General features: G+C 35.4%; 1 protein-coding gene across 1 annotated transcript in view; it reads right to left on the bottom strand.

Moving 5' to 3' along the window:
* Positions 1 to 23,516, bottom strand: part of FBXL17 (F-box and leucine rich repeat protein 17) — a 464,109-nt gene that overhangs the window by 423,826 nt on the left and 16,767 nt on the right. Inside the window, exons 2-3 of the mRNA XM_008506642.2 lie at positions 18,493 to 18,615; positions 14,730 to 14,987 (exon numbers count right to left, since the gene is read on the bottom strand). Coding sequence (XP_008504864.2) covers positions 14,730 to 14,987; positions 18,493 to 18,615 — 381 coding nt within the window. The remainder of the gene's footprint in view (positions 1 to 14,729; positions 14,988 to 18,492; positions 18,616 to 23,516) is intronic.

Genomic DNA, 23,516 nt, shown 5'->3' with positions numbered 1-23,516 from the left:
CCATTACTGCACAGCCTGACCTTGCCCCTTCTCCCACAATAGCAAAAGACAGGAGTGTACTGTGGGGAGTAAAATATAGGGTCTTTGGACTAAGGTACAACAGCTGAAGTCAGAAGCACACTGCCGAAAATGTGGGGAAGATGTGAACGTTTATACAGCAAAAATGGAGGAATTCAAAGACATAATTCTATCAAATGTTTCAGGATGACTTCCAGACTGAAAGGACTCACTCATGTGTCCAACACAAATGACAAAAATAGACCCAAGGCAAGGCAAAACACCATAAAATTTCAGAATTATGGGTATAAAAAAAGATTCTACAGACTTCTAAAGAGAAATAGATTTTATACAAAGGATTAAGGATAAAAAAAGGCATCAAACTTCTTAATGACAACACTGAAAGAAAGCAATAGAGCAATGCCATCAAATTCTGAAGGGAAATTATTTCAAACCAGAACTCTATACTCAGGATTCAGACTATGAATTAATTGTGAGGGTTGAATAGAGACATTTTCAGACATGCAAATTCTCAAAAGATTTAGCTCCCAGATATTCTTTATCAGAAAGCTATTAGAATCTGTGCTCTAGAAAACATAAGAATACACCAAGAGAAAAAAGACAGGATATCTGGGTAATAGGACATCTAATACAAGAGGAAGATAAGGAAAACCTTAAGAATTATGGTGAAGGTAAGATACTAAGATGACCAATAATGCAAGAGACTTGTAAACAAGAAGCCCAGACTGAAGCCTTCAGACTATGCCAGGCAAATCTGCTTTAATAAGATAAATGTGACTAAGTATCTACATATTACACACTAATGCAAGTGGGAAAAAGCTTTGGGCTCCAACAGTGTTAAGCCTATGAAAACTAAGCAAACTAAATAGGACAAAAAGACATTTATTAATTCCAATAAAAACAAAATTCTATAGAAAAAAAGGCAGGTACATAATTGAAAATGTAAATACTGAATATTTATGTAACCAAAATTATAACAGAATTATGTTAGAAGGATGAGAGGATAGGAGACAGGAAAGGATAACTGAGCTAAATAAACCCTCATGTTCCATAGCAAGGAATTAGCACAGATGGTCTAAAATGGATAAATCAAGAAAATACAGACAGAATGGAAGGAAATGCTTCTTCTCTACTACTGCTTCCTTCTTCTGGATGAAGTTCAATTAGTCTAATTCCTAGTCTCGCGAGTGAATAGTTTGTGTTTAATAAAATGGACATTTTCAGCCCATCTCCATCCTTCTTCCCCTTGGAAACAAACTGCCCAAAGGGAGCAAGCATCCACTTCTACATCTGCAAGCCACTCTGCTGGCCTAGCCAATGAAGAGTGGGTCTGCTGGCCAAACTCCAGCACTGAGTTAACAAGCCCATTTAACTTTATTACTAAGCAACATTCTCCAATCTAGCCTCTCTGAGTAATAAAGTTGGTATTTTTCCTTTGTCACTATTCCTTTGTCTTATTTGTCAATTTGTTCAGATCCTGGGCAGTAAAGAGACCTCCACACTTACTGTACCAGCCAAGATGACTGAGAAATAGAAGAGAATCTATACAAAAGGAGTGACTGAGATATTTGGTAGGGGCTTAGACATCAGTGTGTATGCACTCATGTTAAGATATGTAAGTCACACTGCTGCAGCCTGGGAGAGAGGTTTAAGCTGGTTACCTGGTGTTCTGACCTTAGCAAGTGCCCTTGGTGGCTTTATCCCAAAATAAGTGACTTTCCATAGAGGTATGGGCCACGTGGGCAGCCATATGTAGATAAGGACCATGTGGATACCCTCAAGAAACATTAGCAGGATGGGAGCCTAAGCAACTTATTAGGGAAGAGTGCCTGTGGGGATAATTACTGTAATTTACTCTCACAGCAGAAACTGATGTTCTATTTTAGACATCATCACTGGACATAATAGGCAAGACTGCATTCCATCAGTGCCTGTCTGCACTAATCACCATTCCCCCACCAAATGTCCTAAAGTTCCAGACGATGCAGGCACTGGAGAGTCAATCATCATACCCAGTGCTTTTCCCTGGTTAGCTGATGTTGTTTAAAGCTCTCAATGCTGCAACCATCTGTCCATAATCCACAGAAAAACATTCAGAGGGCATTAACCAAGCCCTCTAATATCCCTGTTAGCATGCCCTGCATTTAATACAAATTAGTCCCCCGTTTAAAAACCACAGGAGTAATAATAACTCTTCTAAACACAGAATTCTCTGTCCAGGAAGAGAGTACTGGCATAATGGCACTCTGGCCCTGCCAAAATGGAGAGATCTTGCTAAGAGCCCTGGCGCCCAGCTGAGACACCCAAAAGGTGGTACTATGGAGTAACAACCAGGCCCTAGAGGAAGACCTATTCTAGACCACCCAAGTTAGAGAGGTTTGGTAAAGACCTTGGCTTTCCATAGATCCACCATATTAAAGCATAAAACTGAGTGTAAACAAGATCAAGACAATCATCCAGTAAAGGCAATGCCTTTTTAAAAAAAACCAATGTCAGGTTTCCAGTCCAGCATGTAAAGAACTTAGAAGTTGCCATTCTATCCTAATAACAAGTAAAAAGCTGAACAGACTGAAAAATCAACATCTCTTCTTAGATCCATCAGAAAAGCGAAATTACAGGGAAAAACCAATGCCCCCACAATTGGAAAGACAAAAATGTGGATACAGAGAAAGAACTTGCCAGACCAGAAACCCAGAGGAACCAGTGCCAGGATAAGAACGCTAAACTAATTGATCTCCTCCTCTATCAAGTAAATTGTTTACCCCCAATAACTCATCTTATCCCAGCAAAAAGTCAATACCTGAAGAATCTACCAACACCTCAAAATTATCTCCAGACGACTTTCCACCTCACCAAAGAACGCTCTGAAACGGTAACTACTCACCATAAGATAAGAATACCTATCTGGTTGATGTTGACTGGATCCAACCACACACCTTGGTCAGATACTGGAAAACTGCCCCCTGAGGCCCTTCCAGGTAATAGAGGTTACCAACTTTGTGAAATTTCAGCTCCAACCACACCTCCTCATTCACACCCAGCCTGTCCTTCCTTACTACTTGTACCTGGCACTCACAGAACTCCAGCCCACTGTGTCATTTAAGAGGTTCTTAATTTTTATCAATACCAGTCCAGCATCTGGTCCCCCAGGAAAGGTGCAAGTCAGCTGAATAGTAACAGAAACTCTCCTCTAACTCAGGAAGAATAATGTGTCAAGAGCACCTACCAGTCAACCCTGAAGGAAAGGGTTTAATGAAAAGGGCACTGGTAACCACTTGATCACTTAAAAGAAGCCAGTCCATCCACCCACTAAGCCATGGTTCATTTTGGTATGTGACAGTAATTAGAACTTCAAATAGACTGGAGTAAATAAATATAATAGAAAATGGATTGTCCTTGATTCATTCTTTTCTTTTTTCTAATAATCATCCAAGATTATTCAAAAATGCACTCAAAAACACCCAGAAGTATTTTTCGAATTTTTCTATAAAATGTTGGGAGGTGATTTTCCCAGCAACTCAAATTCTAATTAAAATTTTGCACACTACCCTTGAGAATTTATAAAAGAGAATCTGTTTTAAGAAGCCATCTGTTGTTACCGGGTTATTTTTATAACAAAACAAACACCTTAGAAAGAGTATACTTCAATAGACAAAGAATCTAGACAACTAAAACCACAACATGGGACTCACTGGGATAAAAACAAGATTAGGTTTTCCAATGTCACTTGAAAGCTGCTCAAAAACAGTATTAAGAAAATACTTTAAAAACATGAGGTATGCTGCCTTCAATAGAGGAAGGAAGATGTTCCTTCTACTTTCCATTCCCAAACTGTGACCACCGTAACTATTATATACACGCAAAACAGAACAGTGAATAAAACCCAATCTCTATCTTCTAGTAACTTCACCCAACTATGCTAATTTTCATGTTTGTAAAATCATAAAAATGATGATTCTCTTATTTGATTCATTCGTTTCATCATTTGTAGTGGAGTAGCACAGACAATGGGATACGGAAAAAAGCAAAGCAAATATATCAAACTGCCACTCATCTGACCCACTTTAAGGACTCAAATTGGAATCTTTTTCATAGATGTATCTTGTTTCACTTTGCCTTGTTTAAAGAACAATCCATTCAATATAATGAAAATATGCTACATAACTACAAAAATACATAGCAATACTATTTTTTTAAATTGTATAGGCATGGTGTATTATTAAAATTTAGAGTAAATGAAAATTCAGAACATATATGGAGTCATCATTTGATTAATCTATTACATGCTGAAAAGATATTTTATTTTTTAGAAAACCAGAAAAAATGCTATTTTAGCACCAATATACAAAACTTTTGTTGCTTATTACTAATGTTTCAACTAAGAAATACTGTGATTAAGACTTCTGCAACTTAACTTTGAAAACATAGGAAGCTATCAAGTGTCCATCAACAGATGAATAGAAAAGAATGTGGTTTATACATACAATGGAATATTACTCAGCCATAAAAAGGAATGAAACTGATATATGCTACAACATAGATGAACCCTGAAAACAGTATGCTAATTGAAATAAGCCACACACAAAAGAATATTGTATGATTCCATTAATTGAAATTAATTCCAATTAATATTGCATGATTCCATACATTGAAATAACAAATGTCAATAAAACTTGAGGAAAAAAATACTGCCAAGAGCCAGCAATGTTTGTTCCCAAACTTATTTTTTCTTTTTTTTTTCTTTTTTTTTTAAGATTTTATTTTTTTCCTTTTTCTCCCCAAAGCCCCCAGATACATAGTTGCATATTCTTAGTTGTGGGTCCTTCTAGTTGTGGCATGTGGGACGCTGCCTCAGTGTGGTTTGATGAGCAGTGCCATGTCCGCGCCCAGGATTCGAACCGACGAAACACTGGGCCGCCTGCAGCGGAGCGCGCGAACTTAACCACTCGGCCACGGGGCCAGCCCCCCAAACTTATTTTTTCTAATTGTAACATAATTACATTAAGTATTAAATAAACTGCCTTAAAAAGGAAAAAGAAAGCTCTTGCTATAAAAACTAGGTTGAATGTTTTACATTCAATGAAAGTAAGCCATAAAAAAATTGCTATTGAATTAGCTTTGGGTTAGACAACCATAAAATTATAAAATATTGGGAAAATCATATTGTAAAGGAAGCTGCACTCATACTGCTTCATAAATAGCTTTAAGCTCCTGTGTCACATCAATGAAAAAACAACTGAAAATCATAAATGCCACATCATGGTTATAATTTAAGTACAACAGATAAGATCAAAACTCCAGCCATCTCTAACTCAAGAAAAAGGCTTTGACCCTGTACCAAAAGACTCAAATAATAAAGCTTTTCTTAATTAAAATGTTTACAATACACATTGATTTTTGTGATTCTATAATTTAACTGATTTTCAGTTAACTGACCAACTTCCATTCTCAGGCCCATCAAATAAGAAGACATGCTGAATTATAACAATGCTTACCTATACCTCACAGGGTTGTTGAGAAGATTAAAAACAATAATGCAAATAGAAATGCTTATGAGCACATCATAAGGCATATAAAAGTGCTTAATAAATGTTATATATCATTATTATTATTAATGAGTAAAGAAGGAAGATATGAGAACACTATTCATTAGGATTCACGCGAAGGGAACTTTTTACAAGTGCTATAAAGATAAATTTCCTGAAAGAAGCCTTCTGGACATTATATGAAGGCTCTATACTTCCAGTTATAGATAGAAAATATTCTCTCTAGTCATTGAATTGGACATCCCAGCTTGAAATCCTAGATAAGTTACCACATGATATAATTCGAAGATCAAGCAGAATTGAGAGAGAATATTGGCTCCATACCTTCCCAACTATGTGAACTTGGACAAGTTACTTAAGTCCTAAGAGATTCCATTTTTCATCTTGAAATACAACCTTTGTGTTGTTCTGAAGATTAAATTGGATAGATGAAAGCACACAATATAATGACTGTCATATGAAAAGCATCCAAAACATACTTACTTTCCTTTGCCAATTGTGATGCTAGCTTAGAAAGAGAATACTTATTAACACATTCTTAAGCTACCTAAATATAATGAATTTTGATAAAGAAGGCTTGTCAAGATCTCTAACTTCTCATTCTCCTTATAAACATCAATTATCATTACAGAGATAAAATGAATGTCATGTCATCTGAAAAGGGGAGGGAATGAGCCACATGGATTGAATACAAATTCTAGACACCCCAAGATATGTATGTCAGCTCTATTACTTACTACTTTACCTTGGATAAAGTACTTATAATCTCTTTGTAACTGCTTCCTCATCCATAAAAAGGGAATAATACCTAACTCATAGAGTGGTTGGGAATCAAAAGAGAAATTAAATGTATGAACATATAGTTAGAATAAATGAACTGCGCCTGACACATGGCAGATGCTCAGTAAAGGTCATATACCCGCTCTTTCTCTAGTTGACTGAGTATCACTGGAACATGTAAAGATAGATTAGATGAGACCGACATTTTCCTTTATCTTACAGAAATTCAGAACTGAAAAATGATTAGAGATTTTTTTCCTTTATTGTGGCAAAATATATACAACATGAAGCTTGCCATTTTAACCATACTTAGGTGTACAATGCAGCAATACTAACTACATTCAGTGTTGTGCAACCATCACCGTTATTTCCAAAATACTTTCATCAACCCAAACAGAAAATCTTTAGGGTTTACTATGTATAAAACGACATCAACTGCAAATAGAAATGGTTTTACTTCTTCCTTTCCAATCAGGAAGCATTTTATTTCTTTTTATCGCCTAATTTCTCCGGCTAGAACTTTCAGGGGAATGTAGAATGCAAGTGGCAAGAGTGGGCAACCTTCTTCTGTTTCTGAACTTAGAGCAAAAGTTTTCAGTCATTCACCAATGAGTACGATATTAGCTGTAGTTCTGTCACATATGGGCTTTATTATGTTGAGGAAGTACCCATCTATTCCTAGTTTATTGGGTATTTTTATGGAAATCTATGTGTTGGATTTTGCCAAATACATTTTCTGTTTAAGATAATTATGTGGGGTTTTTCCCTCCATTCTAGTAATGTTGTGTATTACACTGATTGATTTTTGTATGTTGAACCACACTTGCATCCACGGGATAAATCGCACTTGATAATGGTATATAATCCTTTTAATATGCTGTTGACTTCTGTCTCCAAGTATTTTGTTGAGGATTTTGCATCTATACGCATTAAGGATACTGGTCTGTAGAATGTTTTCTTATAGTGTCTTTGTCTGGCTTCAGAATCAGGGTATTGCTGGCCTCATAGGAATCAGAAAAGTTTTGCCTCCTATTAAATATTTTGGAAGAGTATGAGGAGGTTTGGTATTAATTATTCTTTACATGTTTGGCAAAATTCACCAGGGAAGCCATCTGGTCCCTGACTTTTCTTTGTTGGGAAGATTTTTACTTCTGATTCAATCTCCTTATTTGTTATAAGTCTAGTCATATTTGCTACTTCTTCCTTAGTCAGGTTTTGTAGTTCGTGTATTTCTAGGAACTTGCCCATTTCATCTAGGTTATCCAGTTTGTTGGTGTATAGTTGTTTATAATTTTCTTGAATAATTCTTTTTATTTCTATACAGTTGGTGGTAATGTCCACTCTTAAATTTCTGATTTAGTAAGAGGAATCTTCTTTTTTGCTTAGTCAATATAAAGGTTTGTCACTTTTGTTGATATTTTCAAAGAAACTATTTTTGGTTTCACTCATTTTCTCTATAGTTTTTCTGTTTTCTATTTCATTTATCTCTGCTCTGATACTATTTCCTTCCTTCTGCCTGCTTTGGGTTGAGTTTGCTTTTCTCTTTCTAGTTCCTCCAGATGTACACTTAGGTTACTAATTTCAGATTTTTCTTCCTTTGTAATGTAAGCTTTTACAGCTATAAATTTCCCACTGAGCACTGCTTTCATTGCATCTCATAAAACTTTTAGTATATTGTGTTTTCATTTTCATTCATTTCAAAGTATTTCTAATTTCCCCTGTGATTTTTTTTCTATGACCCATTGGTTGTTTAAGAGTGTGTTAACTATCACATAATTGTGTATTTTTCAATTTTCCTTCTATATTGATTTCTAGATTCATTTCATTGTGGTCAAAGAAGATACGTGTATGAATTCAGTCTTTTCAAATTTGTTAAAACTTGTTTTGTGGTCCAAAATATGGTCTAATCTTGAGAATGTTCCATGTGCACTTGAGAAGAATGTGTGGTGTATTGTATGTGTGTCTTAGATAGAATTGATTTATAATATTGTTCAAATCCTCTATTTCCTTGTTGGTCTTCTGTTACTCTATTCATTATTGAAAGTGGAGTATTAAAGTTGCCAACTATTAACGTAGAACTGTCTATTTCTCCCATCAAGTCTTTCCATTTTTGCTCCACATATTTAGGATCTCTATTGTTAGGTGTATATATGTTTATAATTGTTATATCTTCCTGATGAATTGAAACTTTTATCAAATACAATGACTTGTCTCTTGCAACTTTTTATGACTTAAAATTTATTTTTTATGATAATAATAAAGGCCACTCCAACTTTCTTTGGTTCTTAGTATTTGAATGGAATCTCTTTTTCTATCTTCTTACTTTCAACTTCATTGTGTCTGTATCTAAAATGAGTCTCTTATAGACTTTATATGCATCGTTGATTTTTTTATCCATTCTGCCAATCTTTGCCTTTTAATTAGAGTTTAATTCCTTTATATTTAAAGTAACTATTGATTAAAAAAAGATTTATTTCTGCCAGTTAGCTATTTGTTTACTGTATGCCTTATATGTTTTTTGTTTCTCAATTCCTCCATACTGCATTTTTTGTATTCAGTACAGTTTATGCAGTTTACCATTTGATTCTCTTCCCATTACTTTCCTGAATATATTTTATTTTCTTAATGGTTACCATGGAGATTACAATTAACATCTTAAACTTATAATAGCGTAATATGAAGAATACAAATTTAGTTTCAATAGTACACAAACACTATGTTCCTATACATCTCTATCCCTCTTACCTTGCATTATTATCACAGATTACACTCTTACACATTATGTGCCCATTAACACAGATTTATAGTTATTGTTTTATACATTTGCCTTTTAAATCATATAAGAAAAAATGAGGAGTTACAAACCAAAAGTGCAATAAAACTATCTTTTATATTTACCTATGTAGTACCTATATACTCATATATATAGGTACTACATAGGTAAATATATATATATAATATACCTATATATTACCTATATATATATATAAATATATATATATAATATACCTATATATTATCACATAGGTAAATATATATATATATATATATAATATACCTATATATTACCTATACTCATGACCTTTTTTTCTTCGTATAGCTTTCAGTTACTGTCTAGTGTCTTTTTATTTCAGTCTGAAGGACTCTTTTCACCATTTCTTGTAGGGGAGGTCTACTAATGATGAACTCTCTCAGTTTTTGCTTATCTGGGAAAATCTTACTGTTGACTTCATTTTTGAAGGACAGTTCTGCCAGATATAGAATTCTTGGTTGACATTTTTTCTTACAGCACTTTAAATATGTCAGTCCATTTCTTTCTGGATTCCATGGTTTCTGATTAAAAATATCAGATGTTAATCTTATTGAGGATCCCTTCTATGCTATGAGTCACTTCTCTGTTGCTGCTTTCAAGATTTTGTCTTTGGCTTTTGATAATTAGACTATTATGTGTCTTGACGTAGGTCTCTTTGAAATTATCTTACTAGGAGGTCATTGAGTTTCTTGGATGTATTGATTCATGTCTTTCATCAAATTTGGGAAGCTTTGGCCATTAACTCTTCAAATATTCTTTCTGTCTCTTTCACTCATCCTTCTCCTTTTGAGACTCCCACAATGAAAATGTTGTTCTGCTTGACAGGATCTCACAGGTCCCTTAGGCTCTATTTACTTTTCTTCACTCTTTTTTCTTTCTGTTCCTCAGAAAGGATACTTTCATTTGTCCCATCTCCAGGTTCACTGAATCCCTCTAGTAAATTTTTATATCAGTTATTAGATTTTTTTTTTTAAAGATTTTATTTTTTGCCTTTTTCTCCCCAAAGCCCCCTGGTACATAGTTGTATATTTTTAGTTGTGGGTCCTTCTAGTTGTGGCATGTGGGACGCTGCCTCAGCATGGTTTGATGAGCAGTGCCATGTCCGCACCCAGGATTTGAACTGACGAAACACTGGGCCGCCTGCAGTGGAGTGCACAAACTTAACCACTCAGCCACGGGGCCAGTCCCTCAGTTATTAGATTTTTAAGCTCCAGAATTCCTATTTAGTTCCTTTTCATAATTTCTCTTTATTGATATTCTTATTTTGTTCATACATCATTCTCCTGAACTCCCTTTATTCTTTGCCCATGCTTTTCATTAGCTCCTTCAGCATACTTAAGATAACAGATTTAAAATCTTTGCCAACTAAGTCCAAAGTTTCTTTACATGCCTTGTGATTTTTGTTGTTGTTGAAAATTGGACATTCAAATATTATAGTGTTACAATGTCATAACTTGGGAAATCAGATTCTCTCCCTTCCCCAGGGTTTGCTTTCTTTAAGTACTAAAGGTTTAGCTTGTGTTCAGCCAGTGTTTTGACAGATATTTCCTTGAATGCAAGAACTTTAAAATGAAACAATATAAAACAAAAACACTTCTCCTAGTCTTTGCAGACTGGTTCTGTGCTGGGGTACTCCTTCAACACTTAGCCATGCCATTTACAACTCTGCCTTAGCCTTCACGTCCTGCACTAGGCCTAGACAGCAGCCAGTGATGAAAGTTTAAGGTCTTCTCAAGACGTTCCTGAGCAAGTGTCTTGCCCTGAGCAGGCACATGGCTTTCTAAATTTCCCCATATATATTGGCGCTTCTGATTGCTCTAATTTCTCAAAGGAATCCTCTCCCTGGCCATTCCTCTCAGGCCTTAGGTGGTCTACTGCATGATTCAGCCATCATCTTTTGCCCCACATATCTGTAGGGTTTTTCATTTGCCTTACAATGTTTTCAAGCAATGCCCATTGCTTTTCCACCCTGAATGAGTTCTGAATTAGGTGAAAAAGATGGAGTGCCTTGCATCAGTCCTTCAAGAAGCTCCCAGGAAGGTTAGAATAGACAAACACAATAATTTGTGAATAAAGTATGCTCTGCTCCCTCTAGAACCAGGGACCTGGGTCCCACAGTGGGAACACAGGCTGCTGCGTTTAAGACTGTTGCCAAGCTGGGGAGGGTGTGGGGCACCCACAAGTAAAAATGCCACAAAGCTTTCCTATCATTTATTTAATCGCCTTTTTCTCGGTTCATCATTCAGTGGGTTGCTGTAAAGTACTGAATATTTTCCAGAGTTATGGAAAAGTTGGTTCTAACAGCTACTTCTTGTTTTTTGATGTTTCTGTGGAGGAACCAGGTTTTGAGCTGCCTACTCTGCCATTTTGCTAATGTCACTATAAAAATGTTTAAAGACCTAAAAGCTCATTACATAGAAAGACTGAAATTTACTAATGCAACACATTATTATTGTACCATTTAATCTGAGGAGATATAGTGACGATTTCCAGAAATTTCTGCAGAGATTCATGAATTGGAAGTCACATGAAATATTAACTTAATGGATACAATTTCTTAACTTAATGGATACAATTTCTTAGATTTCATTGAATCCTTTAGCTACTGCCATCTCTTGTTTGCTGGCAAGTGCTAGATGGGAGAAAAATCTCAGAAAAACTGAAACAGCCTACCACTTTTAATTAAATAGTTCTTTTTTCCCCCCTAAATACATGACTATAGTTTTATGAGATGTATATAATAGAAATATGTTCCACTGGTAAAATTATTTGGAGCTATTTTTATGGAAATAAAAATATCAAGATTTCAAGGTAGCATTTCACAAAGAACACAGGGTTCAGCCAAAACAGCCTGACCTTTAGGTGTTTCACCCTAAATTTGACAAACATTGTTAAGTAGAATGAAATAGTTAAAATAAACGTATACCATTCTAAAATATTTGTCAGTTTTTACTAATAGAAGAGGGGGAAAAAACCAAAAACCCTGAAACTTTATCTGTAGAATCAACAATTCAATCACAATTGCTATGTTTGTGAGTAAAAAAGAAAAAATAACCCCAGGAAAATTATTCAATTTTGAAAAGTTCCATCCTAGACCTTGTGAAACTTTACTATAAATTTTTAAGTTGTTAGTTCACTAAAACCAATATACTCCACAGCAGACTTCATCAAGCATCACTGGGTCATGAAATTAATTTACTTAGAGGGTAAAGCCCAACATTTATTTAACATAATTGTATAGAAAAGAAAATATCAATAAGGCTATGTATTGCTTCATAAAACTTTTATTTCTATTTTTATTTCTATTTTATGTACAAATGAAGGTCATTCTCTTTCTACTATACCACAACACTATTCTATCAGAAGAAAGAGGCTAAAATAGGACACACCCCGCTAAAGAACAGCCTTAAGCACAGGAAAGCATTACTCTCTACACTGCAATGAGGTTCCTATGCAATTACTTAATGTAATGTAAATACTTAAGAAAATTACTTAAGGATGAGAAAGATTTACATTGTTTCACTATTTCTATCAGATTACTAACTCATCTATAACTAATTCATAATTCAGAAATCATGAAAATCCGAAGCAACATATATCATAAATTAATAGTTTCCAAAATACTTCACATTCTAGGGAAGACTACAAAGTTGTAAGTATTAGATAAATTCACAATACTTTACTGAGATATTAAGTCTTGTTCCTTAAAGAACTCTCTCGTTTCCTTCTATTTCAACCATAACTATGATCGTATTCTTACAGGGGACACCCTTAACAGTCTGCTTAACCAGTAACTTTATGCGTTATATCAGATTTAAATATGTAACAGATTTAATCCATTTCTTAATAAATACATAGACCTTTAAAAATATTTCCTCATGGGGGCCAGCCCAGTGGCATAGTGGTTAAGTTCACGCACTCTGCTTCGGTGGCCCAGGGTCTGCAGGTTTGGACCCTGGGTGCAGACCTACACACTGCCCATCAAGCCACTCTGTGGCAGTATCCCACATACAAAATAAAGGAAGACTGGCAAGGATGTTAGCTCAGGACCAATCTTTCTCAAGCAAAAAGAGGAAGACTGACAACAGATGTTGGCTCAGGGCCAATCTTCCTCACCAAAATAATTAAAAAATAAAAATATTTCATTGTAAAGTATAATTTGCTGGGAAATTTCTATCACAAAAACATCATGCCATAGCCATAAGGTGTATAATTTCCCCATTAAAGATTAATTTGTTTCAATAGAGTTAAGAACTTCATAAAATGCTTTGCTAGTGCATAATCCTATACATAGCAGAAATGGATCGGTACACATATTAAAACAAGATAGACACTGCACAATTCGCCTTTGCAGACAAAATAGGCTCCCTTAATAAATTGTAGCATTCTTAAAATATAAATTGGATTGACACATCCAGTACTCTTTAGTATCGATAGAGCCTTTCCAAATTTCATCTAATATTGAGCTTTTAGTTCATTCATATGTACTGTTTAAATTAGGGATCTTCATTTTATTTCTGACTTCATCTCAGACCAGATTTAAATCTAGGACTTTACTGACACACTGCTTTTTCAGGGAAGTGTTAATCCTGACAAATTTCTTGAATGGAATTATTAATTCTTTCTTTCAACGACTGTTTGCTGAGGGCACTGTGGGAAGAGTGGCAAATGTGGATGGCCTCTGCCTTCATGCAGCAGGCTCCTTTATTTGAGGTCTAGAAGAGTAAAGTTGGTGTGGAAAAGTGGGAAGATGGTAGAAGCTTTGGAGAATTCAGGCTTCAAATTTCAGCTCCACCATCTGCTAAACACTAGGCAAGTTCATTAATCTCTCTAAGCCTTAATTTCTTCCTTTGCAAAATGAGTTTAATATCAACTACTTCGCAAAGTTATTTCAAGGGTTAAATGTAAAGATACAAAAAGTGCCTAGTACAATAGCGGGAGCATTACTAAACATTCAAAATTTTCATAAATTCAGGGTCTGCCACATGGAATCCATTCAACATTCATTGAATGAATAATCCACTCTGAGACAAGAAACTTTCAACACCATTACCAAAGGAAGTGCATCAAACAGAAAATAAACAATACTATTTTTAATCTAATTATTGTGCCAAATACAGGTAACTGTCACCTTTTTCTTTATTTTATATTCTTTGACTTGGACTTCCATCTATGGCTTAAAACAGATATTTTAAAGCATGTAAGCATGTCATCTAGCAACATAAAATAGGAATTAAAAGTTAATTTTTAAAACCTCATGCTGACCCAAACTGCATACTGTTGCTACCTAAAGCAAAATCTGGTACAAAATTTAAGTAACAAAAGAATAAATTAATAAAACGGCTTACCACAGCAGTTCAAGCACTCACTATAAAACACAACAAAGTTAATTTATCAATTATAACCACAGCACGCTAGTTCACTAATCCAAATAAATATCCATGACTACATAAAAAAAGATGATTTATTTTAGTCTCTGAGCATTATTTTTAACATAATCTTTTAAAGTGTTGCTGCAAGAAAACATTTTGAGTTAATATGAGTAAAATAATTTTTATTTTATAAAAATTTACCTGTTTGAGTCCTTCATCAGTAAGTTTGTCCTGGTTGCCTACATGAACTTTCTGAAGTAAAGGACAGTGAGAGGCGACCGCAATAATAGAGGTGTCAGAAAGTTGTTTACACCTGTAGGCTGTATACCTAAGAAGTCCAGGACACTTAAATGCTAGAACACATACGCCAGTATCAGACATACTGCGACAATCAGAAATGTTGATTTCAATTATATTTTGACTTCTTGATGCAATTTTTTCCAATAATTCATCAGTGACCTATTGAGAGGGGGAAAAAAAGATAATAAATTTAACCTTTTGCTAAAAGTAGAAACTTACTTTCTATTTTTCTATTAAATTTTCCCCAATAAGTAATATAATAGATTATAGCATGAAAACCACAATCAAAAGAAAACCTTTTTACTTAATATTAAAGTATAACAAGAATTGTGGTATAATAAAAAATACACTTGGTCTTTGTTTCCACTTCCTGGAACAGAGGTTCTAAAAGCCCTGGAATTTACTAAGTGATAGGAGTGTCTTTTGTTACTTATAACAAGCCCCTTTTGACTATATCTGCATTTATACCAATGAAATGACTTAAGTTGGGGCCCTTAGACAGCTTCAGGATGAGGGCTGGTCACCAGAAACACCAAATACCACGTGATAGAGAGTGCAAACCTTCAGCTCCACCCCTGACTTCTTGAAAGGGGAGGGGAGCTGGAGATTGGCTTATAAAAACTCTTGAACAACAGGATTTGAAGAGCCTCGGGTTGGTAAAAACACCAAAGTGCTGGGAGGATGACATGCCTGGAGAGAGTAGGGAAGCTCCACACCTTCTCCTCCCATATCTTGCCCTTACGCATCTTTTCCATTTGGCTGGTCCTGAGTTGTATCCTTTACAATAAACCAGTAAACCTAAGTATTTTCCTGAGTTCTGTAAGATATTCTAGCAAATTATGGAAACTGAGGAGGGGGCTGAGGAAACTTCCAAATTCATAGCTGTTCGGTCAGAAGGACAGGTGGCTCCTGGGACTTGGACTGGCACATGAAGTGGAGAAGACAGTCTTATGGGACTGAGCCCTTAACCTGTTAGGTCTGCGCTAACTCCAGAAGTTAGTATCAGAATTGAACTGAATTGTTGGACACCAAGTTGTTGGAGAATTTGTTGTTAGAATGGAAAAACCACACATTTGGTGTCAGAAGTCATAGCAGAAAACACTAAGAATATATGTGTTAGCTTTCATTAAAAGCCTAAAAATCTATCCTTATTAGGAAAACTTACTTTAATTAAACCTTCAAACCCAACAAAAACTCCCCACAAACAAAACTGTATTGAGATTTTGAATGTTTGTTCTCTATGTTTAACCCAGCAAATAGTGTATCTCACTCATCATAATGTATGAATCCTGAGTTTTTACACTTATTAGATGATACCTACTCACAGTATTCTATCAGAATACTATCTCACATATAACTTATCCATAGCTTAGAAAATATGATATTGTTTTTGTATCAGTATACCAAAGATTACACACAAATGTCCACATCCTCAGAAAACTCAAAGCTAAATATTACTAACCTCAAAATTCATCAGGTGAAAAACTCACATGGCCATCTGAATTTTTAAAATAATAATAATAATAAAGCCAACCTCTACACAGTCCCTGCTCAATCACCATATTTCCAAAAAGAGAAAACAGAGTTAATATTATTCAAGTCCTTTGAGTAAAAATAATAGTGAGATAAAATGCATATGATAAAATTTAGAATGGAAGAAGGAAAGAACTGGAGTATTGAGGGGCACTTGGGGCAAGGGCCATGGTTGAAATTATCTTTGTTTATGCTTATTGGAAACAGCATAAATGTAGACACTTCCCTTCAAAGCTAAAACTCTGACATACCTCTACTTTCATCTTTTTTCCCTTTTATCTTTAGACCTAACTACCAGCAGAGGGGAAAAGCTATTCTTACTCTGAGTTTGCAACAAATAGCTCAGATATCCAAGAGTAACAAAGTAAAGAGCCAATGGATTACTTCACATTGCTCTCTCCACTCTACCAGCCACCATTAACTAAATACTCACCATGCTCCCTGGACACAAATTTAATGAACCCAGACAGGTAAATGACTAATTTTGTAATTGTTTTAACCTCTTAACAATGAGGTAGAAAAACAAAAAGAAAACTTATAGACAAGCGCTCGGGAACTTGCTTATTTTGTTTAAAGTGTATGTGTCATAAACACACACACACACTACCAGTGATGTATTGGAGTTGGCTTGTACCAACTCATAAGAGCATATAGTGTGTTCCTCTTTCCAAATCAGTGACATCACACTGGAAGCTTGAAATTAGCCATGCATGGAATGTTTGTACCACAGAAACTGGCAAATATTAAAAAACAGGCCTTTTTATTTGTTCATTTGTTATTGAAAGGCATTTGTTAAACATGTATTACCACACCATGATAACAATATCATGGAAGGATTTAGAGTAGGTTTAGTACTCCAATAAAATCCTTTTCTTATTGGATATTTTTATATATTTCCAATGCCAAGAACTGACAAGCAAGTTCAAAGGAAGAATCCAACAAGTCCAACAAATTATTTGCAATAAGCACTATTAACTCTATCTTTTGTCCCAATTTATGACGCCATATGAACACATTGGACAACTGGGCAATGAGAAGTATTAGAAAATTCATCAAAAGAAATATTAAAACAAAAAATGTTATCTTAGCCCATTTTGCTTCCATTTCTTCATTGAAATAATAGTATAAAATACTATTACCAATAGTTTAATAATAATAATATATTAATAGGAACAATAATAGTATCAATTCAAAGTTGTTGGGAGGATCATATGAATTAATATGTATAAAGCCTGTAGAACAGTACATGGCACAGTGGCAGTACTACATAAACATTTGCCATTATTTTCTACTATTAAACTAATATTCATGACATGGCCCCTCCAAAAAAGGAAAAGTTTAATAACTTTTTTACTTTTTTAATTAATTTATTTTTTTGAGGAAGATTAGCCCTGAGCTAACATCTGCTGCCAATCCTCCTCTTTTCGCTGAGGAAGACTGACTCTGAGCTAAACATACGTGCCCATCTTCCTCTACTTTTTATATGTGGGATGCCTGCCACAGCATGGCTTGACAAGCGGTGCCATGTCCACACCCAGGATCCAAACTGGCGAACCCTGGGCCACTGAAGCAGAAGGTGCAAACTTAACTGCTGCACCACTGGGCTGGCCCTAATAACTTTTTTAAAAAGTAATGATAAAAAAGGGTAAGACAAAGAGGACTAAGAAGCAGCCCAGGGCCGGCCAGGTGGGGCAGTGGTTAAGTTCTCACATTCCACTTTGGCTGCCCAGGGTTGGTCAGTTCGGATCCCAGTGGGGATATGGCACCACTTGTCAAGCCATGCTGTGGCAGGCATCCCACATATAAAGCAGAGGAAGATGGGCACAAATGTTAGCTTACGGCTAGTCTTTCTCAGCAAAAAAGGAGGATTGGCAGCAGATGTTAGCTCAAGGGTAATCTTCCTCAAAAAAAAGAAGCAACCCAAAATTACCAATCCACACTAAAAAATATCTTCCTCACCATAAGAACCTAGCTATAACTTGAATTCAAAAAAATAATTACTGAAGCACAGAATTATAAATTAGAGTCATTTGAACTATCTTGAAAAACTATAACAAGTGATTTCTGAAGAGAAATAAAGATATTTTTTGAGTAAGTCAAGTTGAATGTTTCTCAGAATTATATTCCATACCTGCTGACGACTACTAAGATCCAGCTGCTTCCAGAACTGGAAATCTAAACAAAGATCACGCCAGTACTTGCAAACCAATGATGCAGAAAGGCAACGCTCATCCAGGGATAAATTGGAAAATATCTGAGAATAAAAAAGGAACCATTATAACATGGGTTAAATCTTATAAAGGCATGAGAAAAGGTTTTTATTAGTTAAAAAAAATTAATTTTCTAAAACAGAAACCCAAGTGGCCATTATTAGAAGAATCATTATTAGGGATTGGCCTAAAGAAGGAAGTACAGTACAGGAGTTAAGAACACGGACTAATGTTACCTTTTATGCAAGAAGGGAGGGGGCAGGATGGAGAGGGATACGTGTGTGTGTGTGCATGACAATATTAAAAAGAAAAGATTGGAAGGATGAGCCAAAAACCAATTTTAAAAAAATGCTTACCTTTAGTGGAAGGGAGATAAGAGTAGGAAAGGGAAAAGGATAAAAGACCACTCTGAAGGTACCTAGTTTATAGTTTTGACTTTGGAACCAGGTAAACTTTTTATATGATTTTTTTAAAAAAGAAAAACACATCATAAAAAGGACATTTTAATTCTATGGCATTTTTCCCATAAATTCATAACCCCAATCTAATCCTGAGAAAAACATCATATATACCAACTGTGGGACATCCTACAAAATACCTGATCAGGACCCATCAAAAAATTCAAGGTTGGGGGCCGACCCCGTGGCTGAGTAGCTAAAGGTCTGCATGCTCTGCTTCAGCAGCCTGGCGTTCACAGGTTCAGATCCCGAGCGCAGACCTACCCTACTCATCAGCCACGCTGTGGAGGCATCCCACATCCAAAGTAAAGGAAGACTGGCACAGATGTTAGCTTATGGCTAATCCTCCTCAAACAAAAAAAGAGGATTGGCAATGGATGTCAGCTCAGGGTGAATCTTCCTCACAAAAGAAAAAGAAAAATTCAAGGTCACAAGGAAAGGCTGAGAAACTATCACAGACCAGAGAAGAAATGACAACTACTGCAATCCTGAATTAGGAAAAGGACATTAATAGAAAAACTGTACCAAAGCTGATTTCACAGTTTTGGCAAATACACCATGGTAATGTAAGATAATCAAATTAGGAAAAACTGAAAGCAGGTGAGGAGTATACGGGAACTCTGTACTATCTTTTGCAACTTTTCTAAAAGTATTCCAAAATGAAAAGCTTATTTTTAAAAGTTAAAATCATAAAAAGATGATTAGGGTCTGGGTTAGGACCAATAAGAGATTTTTAAGAATTAAGAGATATATTAACAAATACAATGTGTGGACTATATTGAGATCCTGAATTGAACCAGGTATAAGAAGATACTTTGGAGACTATCAGACGAAAATGAACACAAAGTAAATAGTAAATAATTTAAAGGAACTTATCCTTCACTTTTTAAGTTGTGATTATATTGTCCTTACACTCATACTGTGGTAATACTATTTTTCAAAAGCTATTACCCATTAGAGATACATACTTCAGCATTTATGGCTGAAATGATACGATATCTAGAATTTGCTTTCAGATACTTTATCAAAAACAAAATAAGTTGAGGAAAGATGGATGAAACAAGAAAGGCAGAATATTGAAAACTACTGAAACTGTTTGAATGATGCATGGAGGGTTCCTTATACTATTTTCTACTTTGGTTTGTATATGAAAATTGCCATAATACTAAGTGAAAATTTTAACAAGAACATGTGCTCTAATACTAAATTGTCTTATCCTAGTTTTGAATCATGGCTCTACATTTATTATCTATGTAACATTGGGCAAATTATCTAACCTCACTGTACCTCACTTTCCTTGTCTTTAAAATGGGGATAAGATAGTATTTACTTGATAGAGTTATTGTGAGGACTAAACAAGTACAGCTAAAGTTTTTGGAACAGTGTCTGGAACAGAGTAAGTAGTATATAAATGATTCCTATCATAACTATGTCCTAAAACAATTTATTTCTGTGTCAAAAGTTGTAGACAGCTAAGCCAGAATCTCTATGTTTAAATCTTGTGGCTTGGGTAAACTGCCTTTCCTTCATAACTGTAATTCCTCCTCCAGGGAACTAGTGAGAAGTAAAAAATATGCATAAGAATCAAGGGCAAAGATGGAGTTAAGCCCACTACAGCCTCTCACTCCCATTCATGACAACTAAAACATCTGGACAACATACTAAAAGCAATTACCTAGGGACTCTAAAAGGTTAATAACAGATGGCTTGGGGAGGTGAGTCAAAACTTAAAGAATGACCAATAACAGGGATCACTTTCCTAGAGTTTTTTTTCCTTTTATCTCCCAGTGTGGAACTGAGGCTGGCCCCTGTGCAGAAATGCACAGCAGACACAACCAACAAAAATACAGAGAGACAGCCATCTTTCTGGACAGAGGACCAGGAAAACAGGCCTCTGCAAGAAAGAGAATGTGAGAAGAGTCCTCATTGTAGATCTTATTTTCTTCCCCTTTTCTCTTTTCTCCCTACTACTCATGTCCCAAATGCAGCCTCAGTCACAGCACTGCAATGTGGCAGCTGTGTAGGCACTGAAAACCCCGATGGTAAACCCATCTTTCTGGCCAGAAGAACCAGTAAAAGAGATTCTGTGGGCGAAGGTGTGCAAGGAAACCCCATTATCTTTTTCTCACCATTTCATCATGAAAGTAGCCTCAGTTATGCAAACCTTACAGCAGCACAGGTGGCTATAACCAAGACAAACTCCCTCTAGAGAAAAGAGGACTCTAGGTCAAAGAATAAAGAAAAGATTAGAGAAGAGATCTGGAAAAGAAGACTCCTAATTCTGTGTTATGAAGTGACAAATAACCTAAGTTAACCACAAAGCTGCACATGTACAGAAGAAACCCAAAGCAGCATAGCAGTCTTTGAAAACTGAGCTAACACTGGAATCACAGGCCAAGGAAGGTAAGACTGAAATTTCAGTCTAAACACAACATTGCTAATCCCTGGCAAATTTGATGAAAGACATGAATCTAGACATTCATAAGATCAATGAACTCCAATAAGATTAACTCAAAGAGAGCTACACCAAGACACATTACAATCAAATTGTCAGAACACAAAGAGAGAACCCTGAAAGCAGCAAGAGAAAAGCAACTCATCATGTACAAAGGATCCTCAAAAAGATTAACAACTGATTTCTCGTCGGAAATCATGTAGGCCAGAAGGCAATGGGATAACGTATATAAAGTGCTGAAAGAAAACTGTCAAGCAAGAATTCTTTATCTGGCAAAACTATCCTTCAAAGATGAAGAAGAAATTTAGCTATTTCCAGATAAACAAAAACTGAGGGAGCTCGTCACTGGTGGACCTGCTTATAAGAAATGCTAAAGTGAGTCTTTCTGGCTAAATGAAAGAGCACTAGCCAATAGCTTGAAACCATATGAAGAAATAAAGAACACCAGGAAAAGAAGGTATTCAAGTAGGTAAATATAAAATTCAGTATTAATGTATTTTTGGCTTGTACTCCTCTTTTTCCTACATGATTAAAAAGACAACTACATAAAATAATTCTAATTTTATATACCATTGAAACAAAATTGGTATTTGTAGTCTAAGTGCCTGACATTAAGCATTTTTTATTGTAGTGTGTGTGACATTAACCTGACTGCCAAGACATCCATTTCAAGAGATATCAATCTTGAATAAACATATTGCCAGTTGCATGACATAGCTACTAGAAAAACAACCAGATAAGGAACTGGCCACCACCACCCAAGAAGGTCCCTCTCTCAGGAAGCCCTGGGTAACCTAGATAACTGACCACTTGAGTGATCCCATTTCTCCCTTTCCATGCCCTAATTCCGGCTCTTATGCTTTAAATTAGCCAATAAAGAGTGAATCCAAAAAACCCTAGATACCCCACCCTTGACCTCTAAATAAAGCAGAGCCCCATTTCTGCACACGTTCTCTACTCAAAACCTGGCTGTGTGGCCCTCAGGTGTACATATACCCTTCAAGATCTGTGAGTAATAAATCTTGTTCCTCAAAGTTCCTTGATGGTTTCTTGCTGAAATGCATCCTGCAAGCATAATAATAACCACAAGAGCTGGCCTGGCCATAAACAGGGACCTCAGTGGGGGCAATGTCTGGGGAGCTTGCTATGAATGATGTGTGCCTAGGAGAGCACTGCAGGTGTTTTTGACCTAGGACACTACCATCAATAGGTTTGAGATCAACAGAACAGTATTAATTCAAACTAGATCACCATAAATTATGCTAGTTACAACTCCCAGAGCAAATACTAAGAAAGTAAGCAAATTATATACATTTATTTATAGAAGAAAAAAGAAGGAAATCAAAATAGTATACTAAGCAATATCTAACACAAAGAACAGCAATGGAGAAATTGATGAACAAAAAATATAAGACAGAAAACAACAAAATGGTAGAAGTCTTTCCTTATCAGTAATTACATCAAATATAAAAAGATTAAACTCTCCAATTTAGAAACAGAGAATAAAGGAATGGAACGAAAAACATGATCCATTATATACTGTCTAAGAGAGACTCACTTTAGATCCAAAGACATATACAGTTCGAAAGTAAAAGGATGAAAAAATATATTCTACTCAAATAGTAACCAAAAGAGAGCTGGAGTGTCTACCCTAAGCTCAGACAAACTGGACTTTAAGACAAAAATTGTTACAATTCACCAAAAAAAATTATAGAATGATAAAAGGGTCAATTCATCAAGAAGATACAACAATTATATATATGCATTTAACAACAGAGGTCCAAAATAATATGAATCAAAAACTGACAGAATTGAAGGTAAAAATTAACAGTTCTACAGTAATACTTGGAGACTTCAACACTCCACTTTCAATAATGGATAAAACCAGACAGAAGATAAACAAGAAAACTGATAACTTGGACAAAACTTAAACCAACTAGGCCTAACAGATATTTACAGAACACTCCACCTAACAACAGAATATACATTCTTCTCAAATGTACATGGAAAATTCTCAAGGATAAATCATATC

Source organism: Equus przewalskii, chromosome 13 (assembly GCF_037783145.1).
Source record: "Equus przewalskii isolate Varuska chromosome 13, EquPr2, whole genome shotgun sequence".
Lineage (NCBI taxonomy): Eukaryota > Metazoa > Chordata > Mammalia > Perissodactyla > Equidae > Equus > Equus przewalskii.
Note: the sequence above shows the minus strand (reverse complement) of the source record. Positions and strands in the feature narration are given on the sequence as shown.